Genomic DNA, 22624 nt, shown 5'->3' on the forward strand with positions numbered 1-22624 from the left:
TTTATGAATATTGCTCTGTAATACTGCTTGAAGTCACAGATGGTGATTCCTCCAGAAGTTATTTTTAATCTTTATTAATTTGAGTATTTTTTTATCTTTATTAACTTGAGTATTTCTTATTTACATTTCGATTGTTATTGCCCTTCCTGGTTTCCAGGGAACACCCCCCTAGCCCCTCCCCTCCCCTTCTATATTGGTGTTCCCGTCCCCATCCTCCCCTCATTACCACCCTCCCCACAACAATCGCGTTCACTGGGGGTTCAGTCTTGGCAGGACCAAGGGCTTCCCCTTCCACTGGTGCTCTCACTAGGCTATTGCTACCAATGAAGTTGGAGCCCAGGGTCAGTCCATGTATAGTCTTTGCGTAGTGGCCTAGTCCCTGGAAGCTCTGGTTGGTTGGTATTGTTGTACATATGGGGTCTTTAGCCCCTTCAAGGTCTTCCAGTCCTTTCTCTGATTCCTTCAATGGGGGTCCCGTTCTCAGTTCAGTGGTTTGCTGCTGGCATTCGACTATGTATTTGCTGTATTCTGGCTGTGTCTCTCAGGAGAGATCTACATCAGGTTCCTGTTGGCCCGCACTTCTTTGCTTCATCCGTCTTATCTAATTGGGTGGCTGTATATGTATGGGCCACATGTGGGGCAGGCTCTGAATGGGTGTTCTTCCTTCCTCTGTTCTAAACTTTGCCTCCCTATTCCATGCCAAGGGTATTCATGTTCCCCTTTTAAAGAAGGAGTGAAGCATTCACATTTTGGTCATCCCTCGAGTTTCATGTGTTCTGTGCATCTAGGGCAATTCAAGCATTTGGGCTAATAGCCACTTATCAATCAGTGCATACCATGTGTGTTTTTCTGTAATTGGGTTACCTCACTCAGGATGATATTTTCCAGTTCCATCAATTTGAGTATGAATTTCATAAAGTCATTGTTTTTGATAGCTGAGTAATATTCCATTGTGTAGATGTACCACATATTCTGTATCCATTCCTCTGTTGAAGGGCATCTGGGTTCTTTCCAGCTTCTGGCTATTATAAATAAGGATGCTATGAACATGGCGGAGCATGTGTCTTTGTTATATGTTGGGGCACCTTTTGGGTATATGCCCAAGAGAGGTATAGCTGGGTCTTCAGGTAGTTCAATGTCCAATTTTCTGAGGAACCTCCAGACTGATTTCCAGAATGGTTGTACCAGTCTGCAATCCCACCAACAATGGAGGAGTGTTCCTCTTTCTCCACATCCTCGCCAGCATCTGCTGTCACTTGAGTTTTTGATCTTAGCCATTCTCACTGGTGTGAGGTGAAATTTCAGGGTTGTTTTGATTTGCATTTCCCTTATGACTAAAGATGTTGAACATTTCTTTAGGTATTTCTCAGTCATTCAGCATTCCTCAGCTGTGAATTCATTGTTTAGCTCTGAACCCCATTTTTTGATAGGGTTATTTGTCTCCCTGCAGTCTAACTTCTTGAGTTCTTTGTATATTTTGGATATAAGCCCTCTATCAGTTGTAAGATTGGTGAAGATCTTTTCCCATTCTGTTGGATGCCATTTTGTCATAACAAAAGGGTCCTTTGCCTTACAGAAGCTTTGCAGTTTTATGATCCCACTTGTCCATTCTTGATCTTAGAGCATAAGACATTGGTGTTTTGTTCAGGAAATTTTCTCCAGTGCCCATGTGTTCGAGATGCTTCCCCACTTTTTCTTCTACTAGTTTGAGTGTATCTGGTTGGATGTGGAGGTCCTTGATCCACTTGGACTTAAGCTTTGTACAGGGTGATAAGCATGGATCAATCTGCATTCTTCTACATGCTGACCTCCAGTTGAACCAGCACCATTTGCTGAAAATGCTATCTTTTTTCTATTGAATGGTTTTGGCTCCTTTGTCAAAAATCAAGTGACCATAGTTGTGTGGGTTCATTTCTGGGCCTTCAGTTCTAGTCCACTGGTCTATCTGTCTGTCTCTGTACCATTACCATGCAGTTTTTTTTTTTTTTTACCAGTACTGCTCTGTAATACTGCTTCAGTTCAGGGATAGTGATTCCCCCAGGAGTTCTTTTATTGTTGAGGATAGTTTTAGCTATCCTGGGTTTTTTGTTATTCCAGATGAATTTGCAAATTATTCTGTCTAACTCTCTGAAGAATTGGATTGGTATTTTGATGGGGATTGCATTGAATCTGTAGATCGCTTTTGGTAAAATGGACATTTTTATTATGTTAAACCTGCCAATCCATGAGCATGGGAGATCTTTCCATCTCCTGAGGTCTTCTCCAATTTTTTCTTCAGAGGCTTGAAGTTCTTATCATACAGATCTTTCACTTGCTTGGTTAGAGTCAAACCGAGGTATTTTATATTATTTGGGACTATTATGAAGTGTGTCGTTTCCCTAATTTCTTTCTCGGCTTGTTTCTCTCTTGTGTAGAGGAAGGCTACTGATTTATTTGGATTAATTTATACCGAGCCACTTTGCTGAAGGTGTTTATCAGGTTTAGTAGTTCTCTGCTGGACCTTTTGGGATCGCTTAAATATACTATCATATCGTCTGCAAATAGTGATATTTTGACTTCTTTTTTTCCCATCTCTATCCCCTTGATCTCCTTTTGTTGTCTGATTGTTCTGGCTAGAATTTCAAGAACTATACTGAATAATTAGGGAGAGAGTGGGCATCCTTGTCCTATCCCTGATCTTAGTGGGATTGCTTCAAGTTTCCTCCATTTAGTTTAATGTTAGCTACTGGTTTGCTGTATATGGCTTTTACTATGTTTAGGTATGGGCCTTGAATTCCTATTTTTTCCAGGACTTTTATTATGAAGGGGTGTTGAATTTTGTCAAACGCTTTCTCAGCATCTAATTAAATGATCATGTGGTTCTGTTCTTTCAGTTTGTTTATATAATGGATCACGTTGATGGTTTTCCGTATATTAAACCATCCCTGCATGCCTGGGATGAAGCCTACTTGATCATGGTGGATGATTGTTTTGATGTGCTCTTGGATTCGATTTTATTGAGTATTTTTGCATCGATATTCATAAGGGAAATTGGTCTGAAGTTCTCTTTCTTTGTTGGGTCTTTGTGTGATTTAGGTATAAGAATAATTGTGGTTCCATTGAAGGAATTCGGTAGCACTCCATCTGTTTCAATTTTGTGGAATAGTTTGGGTAGTATTGGTATGAGGTCTTCTATGAATGTCTGATAGAATTCTGCACTGAACCCATCTGGAATTGGGCTCTTTTTGGTTGGAGACTTTTAATAACTTCTTCTATTACTTTAGAATTTATGTGATTGTTTAGATGGTTTATTTGTTCCTGATTTAACTTCGGTACCTGGTATCTGTCTAGGAAATTGTCCATTTCCTGCAGATTTTCAAGTTTTGTTGAATATAAGCTTTTATAGTAAGATCTGATGATTTTTTGAATTTCCTCTGAATCTGTAGTTATGTCTCCCTTTTCATTTCTGATTTTGTTAATTTGGACACACTCTCTGTGTCCTCTTGTTAGTCTCGCTAAGGGTTTATCTATCTTGTTGACTTTCTCAAAGAACCAACTTATGGTTCTGTTGATTCTTTCTATGGTCCTTTTTGTTTCTACTTGGTTGATTTCAGCTCTGAGTTTGATTATTTCCTGCCTTCTACTCCTCCTGGGTGTATTTGCTTCTTTTTGTTCTAGAGCTTTTAGGTGTGCTGTCAAGCTGCTGACATATGCTCTTTCCTGTTTCTTTCTGCAGGCACTCAGCGCTATGAGTTTTCCTCTTAGCACAGCTTTCATTGTGTCCCATAAGTTTGGGTATGTTGTACCTTCATTTTCATTAAATTCTAAAAAGTTTTTAATTTCTTTCTTTATTTATTCCTTGACCAGGTTATCATTGAGTAGAGCATTGTTCAAATTCCACGTATATGTGGGCATTCTTCCCTTATTGTTATTGAACACCAGTTTTAGGCTGTGGTGGCCGATAGCACGCATGGAATTATTTCTATCTTTCTGTACCTGTTGAGGCCCGTTTTTTGACCAATTATATGGTCAATTTTGGAGAAAGTACCATGAGGAGCTGAGAAGAAGGTATATCCTTTTGCTTTAGGATAGAATGTTCTATAAATATCTGTTAAGTCCATTTGGCTCATGACTTCTCTTAGTCTGTCTACGTCTCTGTTTAATTTCTGTTTCCATGATCTGTCCGTTGATGAGAGTGGGGTGTTGAAATCTCCTACTATTATCGTGTGAGGTGCAATGTGTGTTTTGAGCTTTAGTAAGGTTTCTTTTATGTATGTAGGTGCCCTTGTATTTGGGCCATAGATATTTAGGATTGAGAGTTCATTTTGGTGGATTTTTCCTTTGATGAATATGAAGTGTCCTTCCTTATCTTTTTTGATGACTTTTAGTTGAAAATTGATTTTATTTGATATTAGAATGGCTACTCCAGCTTTCTTCTTCCGACCATTTGCTTGGAAAGTTGTTTTCCAGCCTTTCACTCTGAGGTAGTGTCTGTCTTTGTCTCTGAGGTGTGTTTCCTGTAGGCAGCAGAATCCAGGGTCCTCACTGCGCATCCAGTTTGTTAATCTATGTCTTTTTATTGGGGAGTTGAGGCCATTGATGTTGAGAGATATTAAGGAATAGTGATTATTGTTTCCTGTTATATTCATATTTGGATGTGAGGTTATGTTTGTGTGCTTTTCTTCTCTTTGTTTTGTTGCCAGGACGATTAGTTTCTTATTTCTTCTAGGGTATAGCTTGCCTCCTTATGTTGGGCTTTACCATTTATTATCCTTTGTAGTGCTGGATTTGTAGAAAGATATTGTGTAAATTTGGTTTTGTCATGGAATATCTTGGTTTCTCCATCTATGTTAATTGAGAGTTTTGCAGGATACAGTAACCTGGGCTGGCATTTGTGTTCTCTTAGGGTCTGTATGACATCAGTGCAGGATCTTCTGGCCTTCATAGTTTCTGGCGAAAAGTCTGGTGTGATTCTGATAGGTCTGCCTTTATATGTTACTTTACCTTTTTTCCTTACTGCTTTTGATATTCTTTATTTTGTGTGTTTGGTGTTTTGACTATTATGTGACGGGAGGTGTTTCTTTTCTGGTCCAATCTATTTGGAGTTCTGTAGGCTTCTTGTATGCCTATGGGTATCTCTTTTTTTAGGTTAGGGAAGTTTTCTTCTATGATTTTGTTGAAGATATTTACTGGTCCTTTGAGCTGGGAGTCTTCACTCTCTTCTATACCTATTATCCTTAGGTTTGATCTTCTCATTGAGTCCTGGATTTCCTGTATGTTTTGGACCAGTAGCTTTTTCCGCTTTACATTATCTTTGACAGTTGAGTCAATGATTTCTATGGAATCTTCTGCTCCTGAGTTTCTCTCTTCCATCTCTTGTATTCTGTTGGTGAAGCTTGTATCTACAGCTCCTTGTCTCTTCTTTTGGTTTTCTATATCCAGGGTTGTTTCCATGTGTTCTTTCTTGATTGCTTCTATTTCCATTTTTAATTCCTTCAACTGTTTGATTGTGTTTTCCTGGAATTCTTTCAGGGATTTTTGCGATTCCTCTCTGTAGGCTTCTACTTGTTTATTAATGTTTTCCTGTGTTTCTCTAAGGGAGTTCTTCACGTCTTTCTTGAAGTCCTCCAGCATCATGATCAAATATGATTTTGAAACTAGATCTTGCTTTTCTTGTGTGTTTGGATATTCCATGTTTGTTTTGATGGGAGAATTGGGCTCCGATGGTGCCATGTAGTCTTGGTTTCTGTTGCTTGGGTTCCTGCGCTTGCCTCTAGCCATCAGATTATCTCTAGTGTTACTTTTTTCTGCTATTTCTGACAGTGGCTAGACTGTCCTATAAGCCTGTGTGTCAGGAGTGCTGTAGACCTGTTTTCCTGTTTTCTTTCAGCCTGTTATGGGGACAGAGTGTTCTGCTTTCGGGCGTGTAGTTTTTCCTCTCTACAGGTCTTCAGCTGTTCCTGTGGGCCTGTGTCTTGAGTTCACCAGGCAGGTCACTTGCAGCAGAAAATTTGGTCTTACCTGTGGTCCCGAGGCTCAAGTTCGGTCGCGGGGTGCTGCCCACGAGCTCTCTGTGGTGGCAGCAACCAGGAAGATCCGCGCCGCCGTTTCCGGGAGCTTCAGTGCACCAGGGTTCCAGATGGCGTTTGGTGTTTTCCTCTGGAATCAGTAATGTGTGCAGAGTGCAGTCTCTTCTGGTTTCCCAGGCTTGTCTGCCTCTCTAAAGGTTTATCTCTCCCTCCCACGGGATTTGGGTGCAGAGAACTGTTTATCTGGTCTGTTCCCTCAGGTTCCGGCGGTGTCTCAGGCGCAGGGGTCCTGCCGCTCCTGGGCCCTCCCCCACGGGAACCCAGAGGCCTTATACAGTTTCCTCTTGGGCCAGGTATGTGGGCAGGGGTGGGCAGTGTTGGTTGTCTCCTCCGCTCTGCAGCCTCAGGAGTGCCCACCTGACCAGGCGGTGACGTCTCTCTCCCACGGGGTCTGGGAGCAGAGAGCTGCTGCGGGCCGGGATCCGCGGGTATGGGACTCCAGGTAAACACAGGAAGTGCCCGGTCCTAGAGGAATTCTGCCTCTGTGTGTCCCGAGTTCACTAGGCAGGTCTCTTGCAGCAGAAAAGTTGGTCTTACCTGTGGTCCCGAGGCTCAAGTTTGCTCGCGGGGTGCTGCCCAAGTGCTCTCTGTGGCGGCAGCAACCAGGAAGATCTGCGCCGCCGTTTCCGGGCTTGACGACCAGTCTTAGTGCGTGGTGATCTGATAGGATGCATGGGATTATTCCTATCTTCCTGTATCTGTTGAGGCTTGTTTTGTGCCAGATTATATGGTTAATTTTGAAGAAGGTTCCATTAGGTGCTGAGAACAAGGTATAGTCTTTCGATTTAGGATGGAATGTTCTATAAGTATTTGTTAAGTCCATTTTGTTCATAACTTCTGTTTCTCTATGTCTCTGTTTAATTTCTGTTTCCATGATATGTCCATTGATGAGAGTGGGGTGTTGAAATCTACTATTATCGTGTGAGGTGTAATGTGTGCTTTGAGCTTTCGCAATGTTTCTTTTATGAATGTAGGTGCCCTTGCATTTGAAGCACAGATATTTAGGTTTTAGAGTTCATGTTGGTGAGTTTTTCCTTTCATGAAGGTGAAGCATCCTTCCTTACCTTTTTAAATGACTTTTGGTTGAAAGTCAATATTATTTTATATTAGAATGGCAACTCCAGCTTGTTTCTTCAGGCCATTTGCTTGGAATGTTGTTTTCCAGCCATTTACTCTGAGGTAGTGTCTGTCTTTGTCTCTGAGGTGTGTTTCCTGAATGTGGCAAAATGCTGGGTCCTCTTTACATATCCAGTCTGTTAGTCTATATTTTTTTATTGAGGAATTGAGTCCATTATGTTGAGAGATATTAAGGAATAGTGATTGTCGCTTCCTGTTATTTTTGTTATTAGAGTTTTTAGTATGTTTGTTTGTCTCTGTTTTGGTTTCAATACAAGGAAATTATATTCTTGCTTTCTGTGTGGTGTAACTTCTCTCCTTGTATTGGAGTTTTCCTTCTACCAACCTTTGTAGGGCTGGATTTGTAGAAACTTATTGTCTAAATTTGGTTTTGTCATGGAATATCTTGGTTTCTCCATCTATGTTAATTGTGAGTTTTGCTGGATACAGTAACTTGGCCTGGCATTTGTGTTCTATTAGGGCCTGTATGACATCTGTCCAGGATCTTCTGTCTATCATAGTCTCTGGTGAAAAGTCTGGTGTAATTCTTATAGGTCTGCCTTTATATGATTTTGGACATTTTTCCCTTAATGCTTTTAATATTCTTTCTTTGTTTTGTGCATTTTGTATTTTAACAATTATGTGATGGGAGGAATTTCTCTTCTGGTCCAATCTATTTGGAGTTCTGTAGGCTTCTTGTATGTTTATGGGATCCCTTTTTAGGTTAAGGAATTTTTTTTGGAAGATATTTACTGGTCCTTTGGGTTGGGAGTCTTCACCTTCTTTCATCTCTATTTTCCTTAGGTTTGATCTTCTCATTGTGTCCTGGATTTCCTGTATGTTTTGGGGTAGGAGTTTTTTGTGTTTTACATTATCTTTGACAGTTGTTTTGATATTTTCTGTGGTATCTTCTGCCCCTGAGATTCTCTCTTTTATCTCTTATTTTCTGTTGGTGATGCTTGTATCTACAGCTACTTTTCTCTTTTTTAGGTTTTGTATATCCAGTGTTGTCTCCCTTTGTGCTTCCTTTATTGTTTCTATTTCCATTTTCAATTTCTTCAACTGTTTGGTTGTGTTTTCCTGTAATTCTTTCAGGGATTTTTGTATTTCCTCTCTAAGGGTTTCTACTTGTTTACTTGTGTTTTCCCGCATTTCTTTAAGGGAGTTCTTTATGTCTTTCTTAAAGTCCTCCATCATTATAAAAAACGTGATTTTAAATTTAAATCTTGCTTTTCTGCTGTCTTTGGATATCCAGTAGGTTCTTTGGTGGATAACTGGGTTCTGATGATGCCATGTAGTCTTGGTTTCTGTTGCTTAGGCTCCTGTGCTTTCCTCTAGCCATTGGATTGTCTCTGGTGTTTGTTTGTCTTGCTGTTTCTGAGAGTGACTTGACCCTGCTGTAGACCTCTGTGTCAGCACTACTGTAGAACTGTTTTCCTGTTTTCTTACAGCCTTTCCTGACAACAGGTGCTCTGATTTCAAGTATGTCGGTATTCCTGGAGACTGTCTTTCAGCTCTAGGTGCAGGCAGGAATCAAAGGATCCTGCCCCTGATTGCTCATAGGTCCTTGCACCCAGGGGCACAGTTGGCACTAGGTGATTCCCTCTTGGGTTTTGACTGTGTTTTCCATTATCTTCTCTGACTTCTCATGAGTGTCTACACTTCTGAAGGTCTACCTCTCTCTCTCCTCCATGGGATTTGGGTAGAGGGAGCTTTTTGGCCACTTCAGTAAATTCCTGGGCACAGACCGGAACCACCAGTACAAGTGACTGTCTGTTCCTATACTCCTGTATCCAGAGGCACTGTGCAGTTTCTCCTTGGACCGGGGATGTGGGCAGAGGTGTGCAGAGGTTGCAGTATGTCCTGTGGTCTCAGGATGTCTGTACTCCTGGGTATTCAGCTCTCTTCCCCATGAAATTTGGGTCCCATGTCTCATTTTTATTAGACAGTGAACAAATTGAAAGGTTATATCTGACTCTAGACTAGTAAAACTAACACACAATGAACAACTGCTAAGCATTCATTATCTCCCCTTCTACTTCCGCCCCCTAGATCATCAGAGTACTCCAGTTCTTCATAAATATAATCACTCAGTCTACCAACGTTGGGCTGCTACTCTTATTCCAAATGAAAAGAAATTTTATATCTGCTTACCTTATCACCATAAACATACAGAAAGTGGCTTCGGGGATGGAACACCATTCCAACTGGATGTGTGAATGTGGAAGGAAATTTGAAACTAGGAAATTTTGGATGAGCACTTGGACTCCCATCCTTGAGCATAGATACAGTGACATAGGTCTCTCTGGAACTCTGGATAAAGCAAAGGAAATCTTAAGATTTGTCGTTTCATTTTTTTGTCCACATTATAATTTCTAGACTTTTCCATTGTTTCAGTTTTAATTAAGACAAGGGCATACCCATCATTACAGCAAAGATTTTTTTTTTAAAAATTAGATATCGGCAGTCCAGATTGCACCTGGATCTGAAGGGAGCCAGTCAAACAGCTCCCTGCACCCAGATCCCGTGGAGGGAGAGCTAGACTTTCAGAGGGGCAGACAAACCTGGGAAACCAGAGGAGACTACTCTTTGCCCACATTTCTGACTTTAGAGGAAAACTCCTAGCACCATCTGGGCCCACTGTGCACTGATATCCCAGAGAAGGAGGGGCAGGCCCTTCTGGTTGCTGCCCTCACGGAGAGCTGACACCCAGATCTGAGAACAGACTTCAGGCCAAAGACTAGAGGTAAGATCAACTTTTCTGCTCCAAGTGACCTGCCTGGTGGACTCAGGACACACGCCCACAGGAACAGCTGAAAGCTAGCAGACAGGAAAGACTACATGCCTGAAAGCAGAACACTGTTACCATAACTGGCTGAAAGAAATGAGGAAAACAGGTCTACAGCACTCCTAACACACAGGCCTATAGGACGGTCAAGCCACTGCTAGAAATAGCAGAACAAGGTACCACCAGAGACAACCTGATGGCAAGAGGCAAATGCAGGAACTCAAGCAACAGAAACCAAGACTGCATGGCATCATCGGAGCCCAATTCTCCCACCAAAGCAAACATTGAATATCCAAACACACCAGAAAAGAATGATCTAGATTTAAATTCACATTTGATCATGATGATGGAGGACTTTAAGAAAGACATAAAGAACTCCTTTAGAGAAATGCAGGAAAACACAGTAAACAAGTAGAAGCCAATAGAGAGAAAACACAAAAATCCCTGAAAGAATTCCAGAAAAACACAATCAAACAGGTGAAGGAATTAAAAATGGAAATAGAAGCAATAAAGAAAGCAAAAAGGGAGACAACCCTGGATATAGAAAAACCAAAAGAGAGACAAGGAGCCGTAGATACAAGCATCACCAACAGATAAGAAGAGATAGAAGAGAGAATCTCAGGGGCAGAAGATTACACAGAAATCATCGACGCAACTGTCAAAGATAATGTACAATGGAAAAAGCTACTTGCCCAAAACATACAGGAAATCCAGGACATAGTGAGAAGGTCAAACCAAAGTACAATAGGTATAGAAGAGAGTGAAGAATCCCAACTCAAAGGACCAGTAAATATCTTCAACAAAATTATAGAAGAAAACTTCCCTAACATAAAGAAAGAGATGCCCATAACCATACAAGAAGCCTACAGAACTCCAAATAGATTGGACCAGAAGAGAAACTCCTACTGTAACATAATAGTCAAAACACCAAATGCACAAAACAAAGAAAGAATATTAAAGGCAGTAGGGAAAAAGGTCAAGTAACATATAAAGGCAGACCTATCAGAATTACACCAGACTTCTCATCAGAGACTATGAAAGCCAGAATATCCTGAACAGATGTTATACAGGCCCTAAGAGAACACAAATGCCAGCCCAGGTTACTGTATCCTGCAAAACTCTCAATTAACAGAGATGGAGAAAACAAGGTATTCCATGACAAAACCAAATTTACACAATAAGTTTCTACAAATCCAGCCCTACAAAGGATAATAAATGGTAAAGCCCAACACAAGGAGGCAAGCTATACCCTAGAAAAAGCAAGAAATCAATTGTTTTCAACAAAACAAAGAGAAGACAAGCACACAAACATAATCTCACATCCAAACATGAATATTACAGTAAGCAGAATCACTATTCTTTAATATCTCTCAACATCAATGGACTAAATTCCCCAATAAAAAGACATTGATTAACAAACTGAATTGCAATGAAGACCCAACCTTTTGCTGCCTACAGGAAACACACCTCAGAGATAAAGACAGACGTTACCTCAGAGTAAAAGACTGGAAAACAACTTTCCAAGCAAATGGTCTGAAGACGCAAGCTGAAGTAGCCATTCTAATATCGAATAAAATCGATTTTCAACCAGAAGTCATCAAAATAGATAAGGAAGGACACTTCATATACATCAAAGGAAAAATCCACTAAGATGAACTCTCAATCCTAAATATCTATGCTCCAAATACAAGGGCACATACATACATAAAAGAAACCTTACTAAAGCTCAAAGCACACATTGCACCTCACCCAATAATGGTAGGAGATTTCAATACCCCACTCTCATCAATGGACATATCATGGAAACAGAAATTAAACAGAGACATAGACAGACTAAGAGAAGTCATGAACTAAATGGATTTAACAGATATTTATAGAACAATCTATCTTAAAACAAAAGGATAAACCTTCTCACCACCTCACGGTACTTTTCTCCAAAATTGACCATATAATTGGTCATAAAACAGGCCTCAACTGATAAAGAAAGATAGACATAATCCCATGCATCCTATCACACCAACACGGGCGAAAGCTGGTCTCAAATAACATTAAGGAAAGAATGCCTACATATACATGGAAGTGACCAATGCTCTACTCAGTGATAACCTGGTCAAGGAAGAAATAAAGAAAGAAATTAAAGCCTCCTTATAATTTAATGAAAATGAAGGTACAACATACCCAAACTTATGGGACACAATGAAAGCTGTGCTAAGAGGAAAACTCATAGCTCTGAGTGCCCGCAGAAGAAACAAGAGGGGGGGGGAGCATATATTAGCAGCTTGACAGCACACTTAAAAGCTCTAGAACAAAAAGAAACAAATACTCCCAAGAGGAGTAGAAGGCAGGAATTATTCAAACTCAGAGCTGAAATCAACCAAGTACAAACAAAAAGGACTATACAAAGAATCAACAGAACCAAAAACTGGTTCTTTGAGAAAATCAACAAGATATATTAACCCTTAGCCAGACTAACAAGAGGACACAGAGAGTGTGTCCAAATTAACAAAATCAGAAATGAAATGGGAGACATAACAACAGAATCAGAGGAAATTAAAAAAATCATCAGATCGCATTACAAAAGCCTATATTCAACAAAACTTGAAAATCTGCAGGAAATGGACAATTTCCTAGACAGATACCAGGAACTTAAATCAGGAACAGATAAATCATTTAAACAACCCCATAACTCCTAACAAAATAGAAGCACTCATTAAACGTTTCCCAACTAAAAAGAGCCCAGGTCCAGATGGGTTCAGTGCAGAATTCTATCAGACCTTCATAGAAGACCTCATACCAATACTATCCAAAGTATTCCACAAAATTGAAACAGATGGAGTGCTACCAAATTCCTTCTATGAAGCCACAATTACTCTTATACCTAAACCACACAAAGGCCCAAAAGGAAAGAGAACTTTAGGCCAATTTCTCTTATGAGTATCGATGCAAAAATACTCAAAAAAATCCTTGCAAACCGAATTCAAGAACACATCAAAACAATTATCCATCATGATCAAGTATGCTTCATCCCAGGGATGCTGGGATGATTTAATATAAAAAATCCATCAATGTAATCCACTATATAATCAAACTCAAAGAAAAGAACAACATGATCATTTCATTAAGATGCTGAGAAAGCATTGGACAAAATTCATCACCCCTTCATGATAAAAATCCTGGAAAGAATAGGAATTCAAGGCCCATATCTAAACATAAAAAGCCATATACAGCAAACCAGTAGCTAAAATTAAACTAAATTGAGAGAAACTTGAAGCAATCCCACTAAAATCAGGGATTAGACAAGGCTGCCCACTCTCTCCCTACTTACTCAATATAGTTCTCGAAGTCCTAGCCAGAGCAATCAGACAACAAAAGGAGATCAAATTAATAAAGATTGGAAAGGAAGATGTCAAAATATCACTATTTGAAGATGATATGGTAGCATATTTGAGTGATCCCAAAAGTTCCACCAGAGAACTACTAAACCTGATAAACACCTTCAGCAAAGTGGCTGAATATATAAAATTATATCAAATCATTCCCCTTCTCTACACAAAAGAAAACAAGCTGAGAAAGAAATTAGGACAATGACACCCTTCATAATAGTCCCAAATAATATCAAATACTACAGTGTGACTTTAACCAAGCAAGTGAAAGATCTGTATGATTAGAACTTTAAGACTCTGAAGAAAGAAATTGAAGAAGATCTCAGAAGATTGAAAGATGTCCCATGCTCATGGATTGGCAGGATTAATATAGTAAAAATGGCCATTTTACCAAAAGCAATCTACAGATTCAATGCAATCCTCATGAAAATTCCAATCCAATTTTTCATACAGTTAGACAGAACAATTTGCAAATTCATCTGGAATAACAAAATCCCAGGATAGCTAAAACTATCCTCAACAATATAAGGACTTCTGGGGTGATCACTACCCCTGAACTCAAGCAGTATACAGAACAATAGTGATTAAAAACTGTATGGTATTGGTACAGAGACAGACAGATAGACCAGTGAAATAGAATTGAAGACCCAGAAATGAACCCACACACCTATGGTCACTTGATTTTCGACAAAGGAGCCAAAACCATCCAATGTAAAAAACCATTTTCAGTGAATGGTGCTGGTTCAACTGGAGGTCAGCATGTAGAAGAATGCAGATCGATACATTCTCATCACGCTGTACAAAGCTTAAGTCCAAGGGGACCAAGGACTTCCACATCAAACCAGATAAACTCAAACTAACAGAAGAAAATGTGTGGAAGAATCTCGAATACATGGGCACTGGAGAAAATTTCCTGAACAAAACACCAATGGCTTATGCTCTAAGATCAAGAATCGACAAATGGGACCTCATAAAACTGCAAAGCTTTTGTTACGTCAAAGGACACTCTTGTTAGGACAAAACAGCAATGAAGAGATTGGGAAAAGATCTTTTCCAATCCTAAAACTGATAGAGGGCTTATATCCAAAATATACAAAGAACACATGAAGTTATACTGCAGGGAGACAAATAACCCTATTAAAAATGGGGTTCAGAGCTAAACAAAGAATTCACATCTGAGGAATATTGAATGGCTTATAACCACCTAAAGAAATGTTCAACATCTTTAGCCATAAGGGAAATGCGAATCAAAACAACCCTGAGATTTCACCACACACCAGTGAGAATGGCTAAGAGTAAAACCCCAGTGACAGCAGGTGCTGGTGAGGATGTGGAGAAAGAGGAACACTCCTCCATTGTTGATGGGATTGTAGACTGGTACAACCATTCTGGAAATCAGTCTGGAGGTTCCTCAGAAAATTGGACATTGAACTACCTGAGGACCCAGATATACCTCTCTTGGGCATATACCCAAATGATGCTCCAACATATAACAAAGATTCTTGCACCACTATGTTCATAGCAGCCTTATTTATAATAGCCAGAAGCTGGAAAGACCCAGATGCCCTTCCACCGAGGAATGGATTTAGAAAATGTAGTACGTCTACACAATGAAATATTACTCAGCTATCAAAAACAATAACTTTATGAAATTCGTAGGCAAATGGAGGGAACTGGAAAACAACACCCTGAGTGAGGTAACCCAATCACAGAAAGACACACATGGTATGTACTCACTGATAAGTGGATATTAGCCCAAATTGTAGAATTACCCTAGATGCACAGAACACATGAAACTCAAGAAGGATGAAGAAAATGCGGATGCTTCACTCCTTCTTTAAAAGGATAACAAGAATACCCTTAGGAGGGTATAGGGAGGCAAAGTTTAGAACAGAGGCAGAAGGAACACCCATTCAGAGCCTGCCCCACATGTGGCCCATACACATACAGACACCAAACTAGATAAGATGGATGAAGCAAAGAAGTGCAGGCTGACAGGAACCAGATGTAGATCTCTCCTGAGAGACACAGCTAGAATATGGCAAATATATAGGCGAATTCCAGCAGCAAACCACTGAATTGAGAATAGTACCCCAGTTGAAGGAATCAGAGAAAGGACTGAAAGAGCTGAAGGGGCTTGAGACCCAATATGAACAATAATGCCAACCAACCAGAGCTTCCAGGGACTAAGCCACTACCCAAAGACTATACATGGATTGACCCTGGGCTCCAACTGCATAGGTAGCAATGAATAGCCTAGTAAGAGCACCAGTGCAAGGGGAAGCCCTTGTTCCTGCCACGTTTGGACCTCCAGTGAACGCGATTCTTAGGGGGATCGTGGTAATGTGGGGAGGATTGGGAGGGGAATACACTTATAGAATGGGATGGGAAGGGGTTAGGGGGATGTTGGTTTGGAAACTGGGAAAGGAATAAATTAAATGTAAATAAGAAATACCCAATTTTATAAAGAAGGAAAAAACGAAAATAAAAAATTAGAAATCACTAATAACTCTACTCCAGTACCCCAGGTATCAGTCTTATAGATTTTGAGATGTAGCATAGGAAACTAAGGAATCTGTTCTAAACTAAAAGCAGCAAAGTGTACTAAAGTACAGCACCAGGCATTTCATTTCATAGCAGAGCTATTCTCAGAAAAAGATAGCAATAATATCTCCCCTAAATCATTTTCCAGGGAAGTCTTATGGGTCTGAGAGTGATACACACACAAGCCTATGCTATCACTGTCTCCTGTCATGTTGTTCTCCTGAAACCTATTTATCTATCTAAAAAGTGTTTTCTTTTTTCAGGAAATATCAGTTTAATCTAAAATATGTTCACTTTAGCATAGGCAGGCATGGTGGCACAAGCCTCTCATTCTAGTACTCATGGCCAGAGGTTGGCACATTCTGTGAGCTTGAAGATATGTACTGTTACAATGTGAGACTCTGCCTTAAAATATTTGAGCTGAAAAGGCAGCTTATTTTAATGTTACATGGGCTTTAGAGGGGATATATATATCTATATATCTATATATCTATATATCTATATATCTATATCTATATCTATATCTATATCTATATCTATATCTATATCTATATATCACTTAGGGCTTAGTGCTGAACGGCTACTCAGAGAACCCTTCATTTTTCCAGTGGTTCTGAGAATAATTCTAATTAAGGGCTTGTGCAAGAAAAAAATGTACATTTGTGGCAATGGGTTCCCATTATTTGTCCATCTAAACTAACCATTTCAAGAACTTTAGGTTTATATGGAAAATATTAAGCTTCTATTTCCCTGAAGAATGAGTAAGAAACAATCAGAAAACAATTAGAATTGTGACTTTCATTTTTATACAATTGAATGACTAATAAAAGAAATGTTCAGGAGCAAACTATTCCACAAATGATTTTATCAATTTCTATGCCAGAGATCATGACAAAATGGAAATGATGTCTGCTCTAGGATTAATTTGTAGTGCTTGGTAACAGACAAAATCCCTCTGAGCTATAAGACTTACTTGAATATGCATGAGGTAAACTCCACTTTCAGTTTCTTGGTCAATAAGAAATGTTATCACATGTGGAACATCTCTTTCATTTTGATAATTTTCATATAAGCAAGGTAACCAATGAAGAAATGGCTCTTTACTAAAAAAACAAGAACTGGACTGCAAAATAGAAAGGAAGAGAGAAAATTGTTTCTGAAACATACATTCCAACTACTTACTATAGGACAATAAACTAATGAATGCTTGTGTTCTTCTGACAAGGCACAAATAAAACTGTAAGCCCTTTTTCTTATACATACGTGCATGTATGTGCATGCAGATGTGCATGCACATGCATAGGCACATACACAGAATAGTTCTTCCTGTGTAACCTAGGCTGTTCTAGATAGATGTAGCATAGGTCTGTGAGCCTCTAGCTACTGACTGCTAGAATTACATGTGTGAAATTCTACACCTGGCTAAGAAATCATAGTTTATATTCTTTAATATCTATTCCTTTCTTCTGGGTGGATTTTATTTTTAGAAAGCACTGGGAAGAAACTTCTCTGGTATGGAGTATTTGTCTAGAGACACTAGATACATTTAGCTTTAACAAAAGTAGTTATCTGCTATTAAGTATACAAGGAAACACAACTGGGACTAGTTAAGTATTTCTGTGTGTTCAAGTACCAAATTGCAAATTAAGAAAAGTTGTTGAAATCATGCTTAACAAAATTTCCTACCTTCGAAAGTTTTCTATATCATACCTCACTGAGAGTTCTGTTCCTCTTGAAAGTGATAGTAACATAATCCACTGTAAAGTACAAATGAGCAGAAATTATCAACAACATCTAAACATTTTACTTGGGAAAAATTAATGTTCATAAAACTGGCTACATAAGATAAAGTGGCAGCATCTGGTTTCTGCACGCACCTGGAGCTGGACAGCTCCCACAGAGCTCTGTGCCCAAATTCCATAGGGGAGAGAGCTGGACTCTCAGAAGTACAGACAATCCTGAGAGCTCAGGGAAGACCACCACTTCTTCTCACATTCCTGGCTAGGAGGAACCCACCTAGAGCCCTCTGGACAAGGAACCTAGGAGCAGTCAGGGCCAGTATCCTTCCAGCCTTGTCTGCTCCCAGAACTGAAAGCCAGACTCCAGGAGCTCTGACATACCTGAGAGCAGAGGTAAGACGACCAGACCACCTCTGCTCTGAGGGACCTACCTGGAGCCCTCAGGACACAAGAACCCAGAAGCAGATGGGGGTCAGGACAATTTAGGTTTCTGCCTGCACCTGGAGCTGACCCTGTGACATTGCTGTCTGTACCCAGGTCCTGCTGTGAGAAAGCCAGCCTCCAAGGATTGCAAAAAAGATCTTTACCAATCCTATATCTGATAGAGGGCTAATATCCAATATATACAAAGAACTGAAGAAGTTCGACTCCAGAGAGCCAAATAACCCTATTAAAAATGGGGTACAGAGCAAAACAAAACATTCTCAGCTGAGGATTATCGAATGGCTAGAGAGTACCTAAAGAAATGTTCAACATCCTTAGTTATCAGGGAAATGCAAATCAAAACAACCCTGAGATTCCACCTCACATCAGTCAGAATGGCTAAGATCAAAAACTCAGGTGACAGCAAATGCTGGCGAGGATGTAAAGAGGAACACTCCTCCATTGTTGGTAGGATTGCAAACTGGTACAACCACTCTGGGAATCGTTCTGGAGGTTCCTCAGAAAACTGGACATAGTACTACCTGAGGACCCAGCTATATACCCAAAGGATGCTCCAACAGATACCAAGGACACATGCCCCACTGTGTTCATAGCAGCCTTATTTATCAAAGCGGGAAGTTAGAAAAAACCCAGATGTCCTTCAACAGAGTCATGCATATAGAAATGTGCTACATGTACAGATGACTCAGCTATTACAAACAATGACCTGATGAATTTCATAGGCAAATGGATGGAACTAGAAAATATTACCCTGAGTGAGGTAACTCAATCATAAAAATACACACATGTTGTTCTCTCACTGATAAGTTGATATTAGTCCAAAAGCTCAAATTACCCGATAAACAATCTACAGACCACATGAAGCTCAAGAAGGATGACCAATGTGTGGATGCTTCAGTCCTCCTTTAAGGGGAAGAAAAATATTTATAGGAGGAGATATGGAGACATATATGTTTGAAGCAGAGACTGAAGTAATGGCCATTCAGAGACTGCCCCATCTGGGGATCCAGCCCATATACATACCAAACCCAGACAATATTGCTGATGTCAAGAAGTGCATGCTGACAGGACCTGATATAGTTGTTTCCTGAGAGTTTCTGCCAGAGCATGACAAATACACAGGCAAATGCTCGCAGTCAACATTGAAGTGAGAATGGGGTCCCCATTGGAGTAGTTAGAGAAAGGATTGAAGGAGCTGAAGGGGCTTGCAACAGCACAAGACCAACTATACCAACCAACTAGAGCTTCCAGGAACCAAACCACCACTCAGTACACATGGACAGGTCCAGATGCATATGTAGCAGAGGATGCCCATGTTGGGTACCAAAGGGAAGAGAAGCCCTTGGTCCTGCCATGGCTATATAGGGGAATGTCAGTGCAGGGAGGCAGGAAGGGGTGGATGGTTGGGTGGGGGAACACCCTCATAACAGAAGGGTGAGCGGGGATGGGATAGGGGTTTATGGATGGGCAATTGGGAAAAGGGATAACATTTGAAATGTTAATAAAAAATATCCAATAAAGAAAAGATAAAATAGCAGTTAGGGTCTATTAATGTATTTTTGGACACAGCTCTCTTGCATTTGGGCAGCAGTGCCACGTTCATTGTTAGCATGTGGCCCATGGTAGCCTCATGTCTTCAGTGTCCCTGTTTCTGCCTCCTGTGTGTTAAGGATCGACAGGTATACACCACTAGTAAAGCCTGGTGTTCTCATTTCTAGGTCATTAATTTATACATAACAATCTTCACATTTTGTTCAATATTGCATGCAGTGCATTTTATTTGATCTATATAGGTAATTTATAGTGATAAAAGTCTGTTAACTTGTATTAAAATTTACCTTCAAAATGTTCTCTGTTTGCAAAACATTTTTCATTATACCACAGGTTTCCTTTGATATAATCAACCTATACAAATATATAAATGAAAAGGTCAAGTGGGTCATATACATAGCTAGATGTTAAACAGAAAGAAACTTACTTTAAAATTCCAAAGTTTATCATTTGTGGATATGAGGTCAATTTAGAAAGAGAATATCTGTGTGCATATAAGAGGGCAAAGACTAAAGTCAACTAAAATTCATAGTCAGGGGTCACTGAGAAAGAAAGAGATAGGAATGATGGTTTCGTGGATATGAAGTGCTTTTCTAAAGCACCCAAAAGCTGCTTAGGTCTTCAGGAGAGTTAGAAAGTTGAGGTTAGACAAGGAAATCCTCTTCTTCCTCTTCTTCTTTCTTCTTCTTTTCTTCTTCTTCTTTTCTTCTTCTTCTTTTCTTCTTCTTCTTCTTCTTCTTCTTCTTCTTCTTCTTCTTCTTCTTCTTCTTCTTCTTCTTCTTCTTCTTCTTCTTCTTCTTCTTCTTCTTCTCCTTCTCCTCCTTCTCCTCCTTCTCCTCCTTCTCCTCCTCCTTCTCCTTCTCCTCCTCCTTCTCCTCCTCCTTCTCCTCCTTCTCCTCCTCCTCCTCCTTCTTCTCTTCTTCTTCTTCTTCTTCTTCTTCTTCTTCTTCTTCTTCTTCTTCTTCTTCTTCTTCTTCTTCTTCTTCTTCTTCTTCTTCTTCTTCTTCTATTAACTTGAGTATTTCTTATTTACATTTTGAATGTTATTCCCTTTCCCGGTTTCCAGGCCAACATCCCCCTAACAACCCCCCTTCTTTATGGGTGTTCCCCTCCCCATCCTCCCCCCATTACCGCCCTCCCCCCAACAATCACGTTTACTGGGGGTTGAGTCTTAGCAGGACCAAGGGCTTCCCCTTCCACTGGTGCTCATACTAGGCTATTCATTGCTACTTATGAGGTTAGAGCCCAGGGTCAGTCCATGTATAGTCTTTGAGTAGTGGCTTAGTCCCAGGAAGCTCTGGTTGCTTGGCATTATTGTTCATATGGGGTCTCAAGCACCTTCAAGCTCTTCCACTCCTTTCTCTGATTACTTCAGTTCAGTGGTTTGCTGCAGGCATTCGCCTCTGTATTTGCTGTATTCTGGCTGTGTCTCTCAGGAGAGATCTACATCCAGTCCTGTTGGCCTGCACTTCTTTGCTTCATCCATCTTGTCTAATTGGGTGGCTGTATATGTATGGGCCACATGTGGGGTGTTCCTTCAGTCTCTGTTTTAATCTTTGCCTCTCTCTTCCCTGCCAAGGGTATTCTTGTTCCCCTTTTAAAGAAGGAGTGAAGCATTCACATTTTGATCATCCGTCTTGAGTTTCATTTGTTCTAGGCATCTAGGGTAATTCAAGCATTTGGGCTAATAGCCACTTATCAATGAGTGCATACCATGTATGTCTTTCTGTGATTGGGTTAGCTCACTCAGGATGATGTTTTCCAGTTCCAACCATTTGCCTACGAATTTCATAAACTCGTTGTTTTTGATAGCTGAGTAATATTCCATTGTGTAGATGTACCACATTTTCTGTATCCATTCCTCTGTTGAAGGGCATCTGGGTTCTTTCCAGCTTCTGGCTATTATAAATAAGACTGCAATGAACATAGTGGAGCACGTGTCTTTTTTATATGTTGGGGCAACTTTTGGGTATATGCCCAAGAGAGGTATAGCTGGATCCTCAGGCAGTTCAATGTCCAATTTTCTGAGGATCCTCCAGACTGATTTCCAGAATGGTTGTACCAGTCTGCAATCCCACCAACAATGGAGGAGTGTTCCTCTTTCTCCACATCCTCGCCAGCATCTGTTGTCCCCTGAGTTTTTGATCTTAGCCATTCTCACTGGTGTGAGGTGAAATCTCAGGGTTGTTTTGATTTGCATTTCCCTTATGACTAAAGATGTTGAACATTTCTTTAGGTGTTTCTCAGCCATTCCACATTCCTCAGCTGTGAATTCTTTGTTTAGCTCTGAACCCCATTTTTTAATAGGGTTATTTGTTTCCCTGCGATCTAACTTCTTGAGTTCTTTGTATATTTTGGATATAAGGCCTCTATCTGTTGTAGGATTGGTAAAGATCTTTTCCCAATCTGTTGGTTGCCGTTTTGTCCTAACCACAGTGTCCTTTGCCTTACAGAAGCTTTGCAGTTTTATGAGATCCCATTTGTCGATTCTTGATCTTAGAGCGTAAGCCATTGGTGTTTTGTTTAGGAAATTTTTTCCAGTGCCCATGTGTTCCAGATGCTTCCCTAGTTTTTCTTCTATTAGTTTGAGTGTGTCTGGTTTGATGTGGAGGTCCTTGATCCACTTGGACTTAAGCTTTGTACAGGGTGATAAGCATGGATCGATCTTCATTCTTCTACATGTTGCCCTCCAGTTGAACCAGCACCATTTGCTGAAAATGCTATCTTTTTTCCATTTGATGGTTTTGGCTCCATTGTCAAAAATCAAGTGACCATAGGTGTGTGGGTTCATTTCTGGGTCTTCAATTCTATTCCATTGGTCTATCTGTCTGTCTCTGTAGCAATACCATGCAGTTTTTATCACTATTGCTCTGTAATACTGCTTGAGTTCAGGGATAGTGATTCCCCCTGAAGTCCTTTTATTGTTGAGGATAGCTTTAGCTATCCTGGGTTTTTTGTTATTCCAGATGAATTTGCAAATTGTTCTGTCTA

At 40.1% G+C, this 22624-nt stretch overlaps 1 protein-coding gene across 4 annotated transcripts in view; it reads right to left on the bottom strand.

Moving 5' to 3' along the window:
• The window catches only part of Catsperb (cation channel sperm associated auxiliary subunit beta), a 378659-nt gene that overhangs the window by 137766 nt on the left and 218269 nt on the right, over positions 1-22624 (bottom strand). For 3 of the 4 annotated variants that reach the window (XM_063262696.1, XM_063262695.1, XM_063262697.1), the window contains 4 exons: positions 19921-19987; positions 17610-17656; positions 16873-17022; positions 9339-9497 (listed from right to left, as the gene is read on the bottom strand). In XM_063262696.1, coding sequence (XP_063118766.1) covers positions 9339-9497; positions 16873-17022; positions 17610-17656; positions 19921-19987 — 423 coding nt within the window. Of the gene's footprint in view, positions 1-9338; positions 9498-16872; positions 17023-17609; positions 17657-19920; positions 19988-22624 lie in introns of those variants that run through there. The other variant, XM_063262698.1, reaches the window with a different exon arrangement.

This window comes from Rattus norvegicus, chromosome 6 (genome assembly GCF_036323735.1).
Source record: "Rattus norvegicus strain BN/NHsdMcwi chromosome 6, GRCr8, whole genome shotgun sequence".
Taxonomy (NCBI): domain Eukaryota; kingdom Metazoa; phylum Chordata; class Mammalia; order Rodentia; family Muridae; genus Rattus; species Rattus norvegicus.